Genomic DNA, 13,405 nt, shown 5'->3' with positions numbered 1-13,405 from the left:
TTCCCAAACTGAAACTCCATACTGTTAAACAGTAACTCCCCGTTCCCCCTCCTCCAGCCCCTTTCAAGCACCATTTGATTTTCTCTCTCTTTGAATTTGACAACTCTAAGTACCTCATATAAGTGGAATTATACAATATTTGACCTTTTGTGACTGACTTATTTCGCTTAGTGTAATGTCTTCAAGGTTCATCCATGTTATTATGTCAGAATTTTTTCTTCCTTTTAAAGGCTGAATAATATTTCATTATATGTATATACTACATCTTTTTAATCTATTCATCTATTGATAGTTTGTTTCCACCTTTTGAAAATTGTGACTAATGCTCCTATGAACATGGGTTTACAAATATCTTTTCGAGTCCTTGCTTTCACTTCTTTTGAGTATATACTCAGAAGTGGAATTGTTGGATCTCATAGTAATTCTATGTTTCATTTTTTTGAGGAACCACCATACTGTTTTCCATAACACCTCTACTATTTTACATTTACCAGCAATACACAAAGATTTCATTTTCTCCACATCCTTGCCAATACTTGCTATTTTCTGGTTTTTTGATGATAGCTTCTCTAATGAATGTGATTTTAATACACATTTTTATTTAGTCCTTAAACTTTTTTAAAACATTAAAAAAGAAATGTCAATTAAAAAGAAGCATCTGTCTTCTATGCCAGGAGGGCTCTGTGCCATTGAACCTGAGAGGAGAGAATTTTTATAGCACCTTGTTTGTTTGGTCTTCTGCCCTTAGAATAGTTTGTTTTTATCGACTATTTTAAGCCCATTTATATCTGAAATATAAATAACATAAATTCAGTGATTTGCAGTTACATATGTCTGTGTCAGTGATTTAATCTCAGTTTTCTCATCTGTGAAATGAGGGTCTTTGGTGATTTACTTCCTAGATTGTCTGATTCAGTTGTAGCATGGTCCTCATACTTACAGAATGTGGGTCAGGATTGCTCCAAGGCGTTTACCAGCCCTCCGTAGATTGTGGAAGTCCTCCCTTTCTAGTTTATCTGCTTCTCATACATACATGTTAAAGGCCAGCAGCACAGGTCTACTTATTCCCTAAACATACCTCATAATCTTCTTTAACTGTTCCTTTCCTGGACTCTTTCCTCTGCTGATTCTCACCTCCCTTCACACCTTGGTTTGGTGAAAATCTTACTCTAATCTTCAGATAACAGCTGAGATCTCACTCAAAGTCTTCCCAGTTCTCTGTAACCTAGGTTAATTTCTAAATTGTTACTCTCAAAACTTTGTATTTTTAGTCTTTTCACATTATGCCTTTTATTAGAGAGGTGTTTGTGTGTGTGAGATTTTTATTTCACTCTCCCCCACAGTTTAATAAGCTCCTACACTATTAGGACTGTATCTTACTCATATTATGACCTTATGCCTATGCCAGGGCAAGTAGATAGTTAGTATATTTTAACTAAATTTGAGCAAGAGTGAAAAATGTGTATTGACCAATAGTTTTGTGGCTTGGTATTGCTATTTTGCCTAGGAAATGGAATCAACAGGGTTTTCAGTAGATTTTCTTTGTACTTTATATCTACTTTTTTGGGACAGGTATTTCTTAAGTCAGCAAGAAAATTAACGACAACAGGAGCTTCATTAAAACTACAATTTAGGATATGCAAATATGAATGATTTCTGACTTTACCCTGTACATTTCACATATATCATTAGTCACTGTTAGACATTTTGGTTTTGCTTAATATAATTCATTGCTGAATGGGTATTTTAATGTGAGAGTTTTTGACATCAACATTTTTAACTTTTGTCTAATTTGTAATCTTAACTTTGAGTTAATGGAAATATTGCTTCTATAGATTGTGGTTTGAAACTGCTAATAAGTTCATTCAGTTATGTGATCTTTAGCTCCTAAACCATGAAAAGTAGATTGCATTTTTTGTTAAGATCTATGTCTGAATTGAAAGTGGTCAAAGTGTCTGAGTGGTGAATAAAGCAGTAGAATGCTAATCAGAAGATAGAAATACTGGACTGACTGACTCCATTAACTTACACTGTGTTCAGTAATCTAAATGCACCGTGGATGGTCATCTCTCTTTTAAATTGGTAGTAATAGCCCCTGCTGCTTGACAGTTTGTGAAGTCCTTCACCACTTAAAAAATGTTTTAACTTCTTGTAGCCCTTTGAAGTAGTTATCTATTAACCTTGTTTGATAACGGCGATTGAGGCTTGGAGAAATTAAGTCACTCAAGATTGGCTGGCAGTAAAATAAGTAACATACTTGGAACTGCACCTGAGAATTTACCCTACAGTTAAGACCTTTAGCTGCAATCATGCTGAGGTGTGTTTTTTATCCATAGGTTTCTATGTAAATGCACTGATATTATTATCATAAAGCTATCTTGAATATCACTATACTATATGTCTACCATTACATTTTTTAATGTTTCCCTGGGTGGTGTCTATTGACAGATTGAACATCAGGGTATGATTTTCATTACTTTTTCCAAGAGAATAATTTTGAAAGCTCTCAATATAGTATTTTTCTATTTTTAAAATTTTGCTTCAAAATGATGTTTCATTTCAAAATTGCAAAATAATTTTTTAAAACATGATCAGCTGATGTTAATTATTAATATCCTTAAGTTATTTAATTAAAATTTCTATTCAACACTATTCAACACTTGATTAATAAATATTTCTAAATTTTCCTTCTTTATTCTACAGAATGGTAAATAACGCTGATCATCTCTAGAAAGGATATTGCTTAACCTCATGTAAAGTATGCTCAGTTCCTTTCCAGTGGTGTAAGTATCTAGTCCTTTGCTTAATTTTTATCTTCTGAATTGTTTTAATAAAGTTAAGAAATCATTATGATTATGATCTCAAAATGACAGCAGACATTTGTAGAGTTGAAAGAGTTTTTTCATAATCATGTGATAAGGAATGAACTTTCAAATCTATCAGCTTTCTCTTTGACCATTTCTCTTTTCAACTTTGAAGTCTGACACTGATTTTCGGTTGAACGTAAAATTACTCTACTTATTTTAAACTGCTTAATAGCCTAGAAACTTGTGAAATACATGGCTAACCATTCAGGAGAGCTCGTGTTAGATTCCTTATGACAGGCAAAATACTGAAAGCATTTTACCTTAATAATGCTTTTTGTGTGCAAACTTCTAAGCACCTTAGCCATTTTACTTTACCTACTGGGCATAATAATGTAGTCAAGGCTGTTAACTAATGTGGTTGGTAGTCTTTCTTTGGAGTTGGGCAAAACATACAAATTGAGATGGTGGTATCATGTTGAGAGTTTTTTTGTGCTAGGATATGAACTAACCACTAGTTCATATTAAATAGACCTTTGAAAAAAAGTATTGTCGGAATTTCAGATATTAGAGAATCTATTAGCTTATTAAGTGCATCTTTAGAGTCTAATGCAGAGTTCCTTTAGCATAAGTATGTTCTAAAATTTGGTACAGTCTGTGTTTCGATTAAATTCCTTCCATTTGGGGCCGGTCTGGTGGCATGGTGATGAAGTTCATATGCTCCGCTTTGGTGGCCCAGGGTTCACAGGTTTGGATCCCAGCCATGGACCTAGACACTACTCATCAAGCCATGCTGTGGTAGTGTCCCAAATACAAAGTAGAGGAAGATTGGCACAGATTAGCTCAGGAACCATCTTCCTCAAGTGAAAAGAGGAAGATTGGCAACAGATGTTAGCTCAGGGCCAATCTTCCTCACAAATAAATAAACAAATTCCTTCCATTTTAGTTGACAGTTCTATAATGCAGTAAGTAGACATTAAGATAGATTTTCCTTATTATTTAGGTTTTCGTTCAGTTTTTTCCTCCTTATTGACTCTGTCATATATCAAAAAGGCTCTGGAATAGTCTCAAGTGATGTGAACTCAAAGTCATGGCACTTCATCACTTTCAGCCTTAATTTCCCTTTTTTTTCTTTTTATGATTTATTTGCTAATGGCTGTTCTCAATAGTCAGTAGAGTGTAAGCATCATGAGGCCAGGAATTTTTGCTGATTTGTTGCTTGTTGTGTCTTCTCTGCCTTGTACATGGTCTGACAACAGGGGGCACTCAATAAATGTCAGTTGAAAGAATGATTTTTATCTAAGTGGTCTCCAATTCTCTGATTCCACACCTAATTTATATCTCCCTCTATAGATTTACATATTTTTACTTGGATTTTTTTTCTAAACATGTATAAGGTGGCTGCAATTAAATCTCAGTCTTAATCAGTCGTAATTTAAAGATAACCATTAAAATGTGATTGGCACATTGGAATATAAATCTTATTTTTCTAGCAGTATTTTTATTATGAGAAGAACATTTTTATATTGTTATCTATTGTCATAGCCTCTATTCTTTTGCTTTAGTCTGTTCTCCTATTGGTTTGAATTATAGAATCATTTTATTATACTGTCAAGCTCAGTTCCCAGTAAATCTTCATTTCTTTACTTATTCTCACTTCTTGTCATTTTCTTACTTTAAGACCGCCACTTCTATGATGATAATAATAATTGTGAAAGAGGGTAATGTGCCATAAATAGTAAGAAGGGCCTGAGTACATCTTTAGTTGATGAATATTATGATTGACTATAGAATGTGTTAAATCATCTTGCAGTAAATATCATGTATGCAAAACAAAACTAACTTATGGCTAGGCCGTACTTTGCTTAGTCATTCTAGACAAAAAGATAAAGACAGCAGAATCAAGCTGAAGAAAATGCTGTGTTATCCAATAAAATCTTTTTAACTGTTCACGCTTTGCAAGTAAGATAGTAATGTCATTTTTGTGCATGTGATTTCAAGAGTAATCGTTTATACATTCTTTAACCTTCTTTGCTCTATGTGTTTGTAGAATTTAGTTTAAGAAAGAATGTTCTGGACCTCATGCCTTATCCAAGATGGGTTTAGTACATATGCAAGTAGGGATACAATTTATTGTAAAATAGGCTTACTATTATGGTCCAATAGCATGGTCTTTTAAAACATCAGTTTATGAACTGAGTCATAATTCCTGAATTTAATTGTTCTTTTATGCTTTAAACATTGTGTTATTGCTGTGTCAAAATTCTTCTCACATCACTTTCAATTGTTGGCCTGAGTCTGCATTCAGATTAGTAATTTAAAGTGAAAGATGTTCCTTATCCTGTGAACAGTCCTTTGCTGCATGAGAAAATTAATTCAGTTCTTACATGTTATCTCTTTCTGTTATAAAAGAATTGCTGGTATCATGGACTTAGATGACCTTTGTAGGTCACATACTGCCATAATTTCATGATTATGTGCTTAAACTAGGTAAATTATGAGAAATAAAATTTGGAAATGACAGAATGTATGCCTTTGTTTATGTTAATGCACATTGGAATATTATTCTCAATATCCAAGAAAGCTTCTAATCTTGGCATTTTCTCAGTAAAATATTGTACCTTCAGTGTCATATGCATGATTTGATCCTGCTCCTTATGCCATTATCAATCTACTCTATAATGATTATACATTTCATTCTAGCAATTGTAGATGTTTTTACTTTAGGTATATCTTTTATTAGGGACCTCTCGGTGCAAGGCACAGACATCTAATTTAAACAAAGTGAAGCATAAAGGAAAATTTATGCTGTTAAATAACAATACAACAAGAAAAGCAAGGTTGTAGCAGGAGCTTAGGAATTGCTAGAACGAGGGATATGAACACTGCAGAGCTTTCTCCTTTGCTCTGCAGTACTTGATACATCTGCTGTTTTCTCCTACAAACTAGCTTCTTCAACATGGTGAGGAGTGTACCCAGATTAACATCTTCCCACAACTCAGCGCAGTTACAGTGACCTCCATCTTCCCATTAGTCTAACTTGAATATTTTGAGGAGGGCAAGGCTTAGATTCCTTTTGTGCCCACCCCGTTGGCCAGGAGGTAGAGTATTATTAGTGGCAGCCCCAAGGACGAGTGGTGGGAAACAATGAGACTTTCTAGGCAGACAAAATAATAGGTGCCTTCTATTATCTCCTTTTATGACTTTTGGAATAAAAGTGGTTCCCATCATCAGTGAATCTGAAACGACATGAAATATTACATTGTTTTAGGTACTGTGGACTCTTTAGTTGTGAGAGTTCTACTACAAGCTTTAGGATAGATATGTTTCTTCATCTATTTATATTCTTATATTCATATAATTTATTTTAGTTTTATGCCAATGTACAGAGTGCTACCCCCTACAGAGAGAGTTTTGAAGAGTTATATACAAATTACTATCTGCTCTGATATAAATAGGATAGGAAAATATCATGATTGTTGTTTTTTTGTGTCCATATAATGAAACAGTTCTTGGAGTCTCATATCTAAAGTAAAGTCAGTTTATGAAGTATTTTGAAAGCATAAAGAAGGAAGTGAGCAGTGGACAGGTCTACTTCATTTTCAAGGGGAAAGAATATGCGTGCTCTGCTTTAGTGGCCCAGGGTTTATGGGTTCAGATCCCGGGGGTGGACCTACACACTACTTATCAAGCCATACTGTGGCCACATCCCACATACAAAGTAGAGGAAGATTGGCACAGATGTTAACTCAGTGACAATCTTCCTCAAGCAAAAGGAGGCAGATTGGCAACAGATGTTAGCTCAGGGCCAATCGTCCTCACCAAAAAAAAAAAAAAAAAAAAAAAAGGTAAGGTGGAGGAGTGGCCTGGTGGCGTAGTGGTTAAGTTGGTGCGCTCCGCTTTGGTGGCCCGGGGTTCACCAGTTTGGATCCTGGGAGTGAACCTACATACTGCTTATCAAGCAATGCTCTGGCAGGCATCCCACATATAAAATAGAGGAAGATGGGCACAGATGTTAGCTCAGGGCCAATCTTCCTCAGCAAAGCGAAGAGGATTGGCAGCAGATGTTAGCTCAGGGCTAATCTTCCTCAGGAAAAAAAAAATATTATATTTATATATATATATAAATAAAATGGGGGTATATTAAGCTAACAAGAAAATTAGTGTAGTACAATTTTAATAGCCAAATAATTTGGAATAGCTAATAATTGGAAACAGTCCAAGTGTCTAAAATATTCCTACAGTGAAGTACTGCTCTGCAGTAAAAAGGAACAAACTGCTGATACAACATCATAATGAATCTCAAAAACTTTCTGCTGAGTGAAAGAAGCCTTACACAAAAGAGTACATAGAAATTCCATTTCTATGAAATTCTAGAACAGGCAAAACTAACCTGTGGTGGGAAAAACATCTGAGCAGTGGTTGCCTCTGAGGGAAGGGACAGGATTGACCAGGAAGGGGCATGAGGGAACTTCCTGGAGTGACGGTAATATTCTGTATCTTCATAGGGCTTTGCGTTTCACTGTGCATGCACTTCAAAACTCATGGAATGGTAAACACAAGATTTGGGTATTTTCTTTTATGTAAATTTTACCTCAAAAGAAAAAACCTGAACAAATACTGAACTCTAGTTAATGACATGCATGTGGAAGTATTAAGGAGGAAGTATACAGATGTCTGTAACTGATTTTGAAATGCATCAAAAAATAAGATGAATAGGGGCCAGCCTGGTGGTGCAGCGGTTAAGTTCACACATTTTACTTCAGCGGCCCAGGGTTTGCCAGTTCGGATCCTGGGTGTGGACCTATGCACTGCTTGTCAAGTCGTACTGTGGCAGGCATCTCACATATAAAGTAGAGGAAGATGGGCACAGATGTTAGCTCTTCCTCAGCAAAAACAGGATGATTGGCAGCAGATATTAGTGCAGGGCTATCTTCCTCAAAAAAAAAAAAAAAAAGATGAATAGCGAGATGGATGGATAGATATGTTGTAAAGCAAGTAAAATGTTAATGGTAAAATCTAGGTGGTTAGGATATGGGTATTCACACTGTAAATTTCTTTCAACTTTTATGTATGGTTAAAAGTTTTCATTATAAAATTTAGGAATGAAAAAACTTGGCAATCAAGACAATGTAATAATCCTGAAAATACGACTTGTATGATGGATAGCTTACACAAATGAATATTCTAAACAAGCAGAAGATAATATGTATATGTATAAAGCAGATACTGTGGCCCATGGGCTCAAATGGACTGCAACATGTTATTTTGTCCAAAAAATGTGTTTGTTTTTATTTTTATTGAGCCTGTCTGTAAAACTAGAGCAATTTCACATAAAAATTCTAGATGTCTGCCGGCTTATTTTTTAAAGTATTTGAAAGACAAAACAATCAGTGGTAGAATAGAGAGTCCAAAGGTGGTACAAGTTTATGTGGAAATTTTGTACATATATGATAAATGTGGCATTTCAGATCAAAGAGACATATTACTCAGTATAGTATATTGGACAACCAGCTATCCATTTGGGAAAAAATAAAGCTCAAATCCTTTCACACTCAGTAAGTAACTATAAATTCTAGATAGAGCAAACATTTTACATATAAAATAGTATTACTAGAGTACCCAGTCCATCAATAGAGTGGTTTTTAAGTGATTTTTTTTTTTTTTGAGGAAGATTAGCACTGAGGTAACATGTGCTGCAACCTTCCTCTTTTTGCTGAGGAAGACTGGCCCGAGCTAACATCCGTGCCCATCTTCCTCTACTTTATACGTGGGATGCCTACCACAGCACGGCTTGCCGAGCACGTGCCATGTCCGCACCCGGAATCCCAACCGGCGAACCCCAGGCCACCGAAGTGGAATGGGTGCACTTAACTGCTGTGCCACCAGGCTGGCTTTTTAAGTGATTTTAACTGGAGACCTAAAAGAGTAAAAAATGCCTATGTCCCAAATCATATCATTCCAGTAAGCCTTGCCATGTATTGGAAAGCAAAATGATGTATGCTTTTGGAGTCAGTAAGATCTTTGAATCTTTTTTTCTGTTTCTTTTTTTTTTTCTTTGCTGAGGAAGAGTCACCCTGAGCTAACACCTGTTGCCAATCTTCCTCTTTTTTTGCTTGAGAAAGATTTGCCCTGAGCTAACATCTGTGCCTGTCTTCCTCCATTTTCTATGTGGATCGCTGCTGCAAAATGGCTGCTGACGAGTGGTGCAGGTCCATGCCTGGAGACCGAACCTGGGCCGCCAAAGCGGAGTGCCCAAATTTAACCACTAGACCACCGGGTCGGTCCCTCTTTTTCTACTTCTTAATCAGACTCTTTGCAAGGTATAAAACCACTCTGAGCCTTAGTTTCCTCAACAAATCAATCAATATAAAATTGTTAAAAACTTACCACAGAGAGTTGTGAGGATTAGATGAGATTACATTATATGAAACTCTTCCCCAATACCTGCCTAGAAGTAAATATTCAATAAATTTTTAGTATAGAGGGATGAAGAAACCAGTCTCCAACAGCTTAGGGGAACTAGCCCAGAGCAGATGTTTACCTGTAAAGGATGAGAAAATTCCTTTATTTCCATCAGCAAATAATTATTGAGAGCCTACTGCATGCCATGCATCCCATTTGGCACTAAAGCTATAAAAATAAAAATAGGAAAATTACCACTTTAAAAAATCTTAAATAGGAAAATCAGATTTTATAAAAAAGGAATTTTAGTGAGAATTTTTATGATATTTGACAACTCTTTTAAACTTAATATTGTTATTGACTCTGGACATTTTCTGGTGTGCTACAGTATCTTGTGTTAAAGGAAACATAATGTAGAAGGAATTTCCTAAGAAAAATGAATAGTTCAGTTTGGCTGCAAACGCAAAAGATCCATTTCTCAGGATAAGTATTTGACAATGCATTATAGAGATGAAATACAAAATTCCTAAGTGGTGGGTAAAATGGTACTTACTCAGGTTTTTTATGTACCTCTCTTACTTTTCTATTAAATATTTTTGCTGATTATTAGTATTTGCTTGAGCTTAGCTTACCAAATCGTTTGTTTACACTAAATGAAGTTATAGAGCTCCTAGGTCAATTTTGCTGATATTTAGTAAAACAAGATAATACAAACTATTTTTTCAGCAACTTTCCATTAATACTCTAATGTAGAGTAATAAATGTGAGATGGAAAAAATACCTGTGAGCCTAGGCTTAAGACTGTATGCAATCTAATCTGTCATTTTGGTATTATTGCTCTAACTGAAATTTTGGTTCAGATATTTACCAGAATGAGGAAAATGTAAATTGTCTGCCATATGAAATTAGATTTTATGTTGTATCAAATGTCAGTCTGCTAATAAAGTCAATATCTGTACCAGCCCATTGCCATGACAAAAACATTCGAGCATGGAGTAATAATTATTATTGTTATTATAATATAATAATAATGTCTTAATCATTTTTAGTAAAGAAGTTGATGTACAAGTGTTACATCATCTTCTGAGCATTGTCTGTAATGATATGTTGTTTGGTAGATGTGGTAAATAAAGGAAATTTTTTTAATCTTTCTTTTTAGTTTGCTGGAAACCATGTCTCACTATACAGATGAACCCAGATTTACCATAGAGCAGATAGATCTGCTTCAGCGCCTTCGACGTACTGGAATGACTAAACATGAAATTCTTCATGCCTTGGAAACTTTGGACCGTCTTGATCAAGAGCATAGTGACAAGTTTGGAAGAAGGTCCAGCTATGGAGGAAGTTCATATGGGAATAGTACCAACAATGTTCCAGCATCTTCCTCTACAGCTACAGCTTCCACACAGACACAGCATTCCGGAATGTCCCCATCACCTAGCAACAGTTATGATACCTCCCCACAGCCTTGCACTACCAATCAAAATGGGAGGGAGAATAATGAGCGATTATCTACATCCAATGGAAAGATGTCACCAACTCGCTACCATGCAAACAGCATGGGTCAGAGGTCATACAGTTTTGAAGCCTCAGAAGAGGACCTAGATGTAGATGATAAAGTAGAGGAATTAATGAGGTTAGTTGCTTTGCTTATTCAGAGTCCCCAAAATGTCTATATTCTTAGATTGGTTTTGAGTAATAAGCTATATTTCAGCTACTTATCTATAAGAACTGTGATTTCTCCCTCACCTCTTTGGAGATGAAAGAAAAAAATTTCTAATTTTATGTTTTTAATTCAAATTTTCTCTTCTTTACTTCAGCCCTTTCTCTTTGCTGCTTGATAAGCCTTTTCCATTTTCTCTGTCAAAGCAAAGGTTTGCCTTCTCTTTGTGGGTCTAATTGCTAACGTCTGAATTTTCTGAGTTGTTAACAGATATGTTCTAATCTTTAAATCTATTGTAAGTATCTTTCTTAGGGATAAGATGATTTCATCATGATACAGATTGTGTACACTGTTAATTTTTCCCTCCATCATACCAATCAACAAAATAATTTTGAGCAACTATTATAGAAAAAGTAGTGTTCTTAGGAAGGAAAATAGACATGGTTTCTACCCCTAAGAAGCTAAAGTTCTAATTTTAGCAATAGATGCTATATATATATATATATATATTATTTTTTAAATGTTATCTATTACAAGATAAGTGTAAGCACTTACAGTTTAAAACACAGAGAAAAGAAGAAGTCCACTTTCAACAGAGGTCCTTAGGAAAGGCTTGACACTGGACCTGGGACACTCTGAGGGCAGCAACCATGTGTTTTGATTGCTGTGTCTCCAGGATCTACAACTGTCCTTGGCACATGGTAGGGGCTTAGTATGTTAAGTGACTGGATAAATTTGAGCTAAACCTTAAAGGATAGGCTCTGTTTTGGAATATAGGAACTCTACTTAAAGTTAAGGGAATATTAAAAGGTGGAAAAGGCAAGGCATGTTTAGTCTTATAAAGATTGCAGATGGGCTAGACTCTCGTAGTAAGAATAGTGTATTATTAGACAGTATAGGTCTTGAAAGATCTGAGTTCCATACAAATAATTTATGTTTAATTTGGTTGGAATTAAGGAGTTTTTACGGTCTGTAGGAAAGAGAGATGATAAAAGCATTGTTTTCAGTAATTATCACTACTGTAGTAGGAGGAGAGACTACAGATAGATTAGTTACAGTAGATAATGAAAGAAACTGTAGCAGGAATTTGTCAGAAATAGAATTAAAACCTATAATTATGAGTTATATTTCTTCTTAAAGATTTTAAAACTTGAAGATAATATAATGGTAACTTAATATCGTCATAAGGTCTATCCTATAGTACGCAATGGTGAAAAATCTTTTAAACAAACTGTCCTGCAACTATTTTTAGGGTAGAACTGCCTTATATAGAACTGTAGGCTAAATGGGCTATTGTATCTAGATTCCAATGTAATTCCTGTGATGAATAGTTTCATAGAGCAGCCACAAGACCCTATTATTTAACCTTTTAAAACTTAAAAATAAAGAGATCAATTTGGCTTTGAATTCATTTTCACTTGTTAAAGCAGCTGGCCAAAGTTCAGATGTTCCTTTCGAATTTAACATGTTTAAGAGCGAGAACCATTTGGGCAAATAGAAGTTACTTCAGTCATAGAATTCAGTCATTAAAATATAATAAGATGAGCTTTTAATTATCTTGAGTAGAGAGGATATAAACAAAAATTTATTTCTGAGGATGCTTGCCTGTCTTTTTGTTGTTGCTGCCATTAATCAGTTTCGATATGACTTTTAATATAACAGTTAATTCCCAAACATGTGTTAGACTAACAGGAAGTCTGGGAAAACTTTCTTTTTAACAAAGGCCTGGAAGATTGGCCAGGGTCTGAAAACTTGACTATTAACTCTTAGGTTGTCATAATGATATACTTCAACTGTGTTCTTAAAGAGAAAACCTATTTAGCAATGATTAGGATTTGTAGTTAAATCCCACAGTTAGACACATTCAAGTTTCTTGCACACATTCAAGTTTCTCTGTTAAATAGATACATGTTTGTACATTGTTATCAGTGATTTACATATTGCCACCTGTTATATAGTTAGGACATTTTATCTTCTTCCTTTTCTTTGCTTCTTTCTTAGAACTGCTATCTTGGTGTCCTCTAATCATCTTGGGGTCTCATTGAATCTTCTGGCTGTGCCCTCAGCCACACCTGCACTACTCCTCTATGCACACCTCTCGTTTTTCTCAAGTTGCAGATAGCAACAATCCTTGGGTCGGAGGGAGAAGTTTATTGCATGACTGTTCTCACTTTTAATCATTACAGCCATGCTGTATGTGAGGTGGAGCAGAGAAATTGAGATTCACAAAAATTAAATAATTGGCCCAAGAAAACTTAAATATTAAGTCACAGAGCTTGAATTCTAACCCGTGTCTTTATTACCAATATGTTGCTGCTATCTGTTGCCTCTGTAAATAAATTTTTCATGTCTGTAAATTTCAATAAGATTTTAGGAATGGTGGTTAATGTAACTCAACACAAAGTGTGAATGCCTTAATGGGCTTATCCTTTCCCCCCAACATGATGTTTGCCACTTCAAATCAATCACTTACTAACCAAATGAATTTTTATTTGGTAGATTGTCAGAGAAATTCTTGAGCAGTGGATCTTTC

General features: G+C 35.1%; 1 protein-coding gene across 10 annotated transcripts in view; it reads left to right on the top strand.

The window, feature by feature from the left end:
- Window positions 1–13,405, top strand: part of HMBOX1 (homeobox containing 1) — a 192,754-nt gene that overhangs the window by 72,335 nt on the left and 107,014 nt on the right. For all 10 annotated transcript variants that reach the window (XM_046657408.1, XM_046657405.1, XM_046657407.1 and 7 more), the window contains exons 3-4: window positions 2,704–2,783; window positions 10,369–10,845. In XM_046657408.1, the coding sequence (XP_046513364.1) occupies window positions 2,761–2,783; window positions 10,369–10,845 (500 nt within the window). In that variant the 5' untranslated portion in view covers window positions 2,704–2,760. The remainder of the gene's footprint in view (window positions 1–2,703; window positions 2,784–10,368; window positions 10,846–13,405) is intronic.

The sequence above is a fragment of the Equus quagga genome, chromosome 3, assembly GCF_021613505.1.
Source record: "Equus quagga isolate Etosha38 chromosome 3, UCLA_HA_Equagga_1.0, whole genome shotgun sequence".
Taxonomy (NCBI): Eukaryota; Metazoa; Chordata; class Mammalia; order Perissodactyla; family Equidae; genus Equus; species Equus quagga.
Note: the sequence above shows the minus strand (reverse complement) of the source record. Positions and strands in the feature narration are given on the sequence as shown.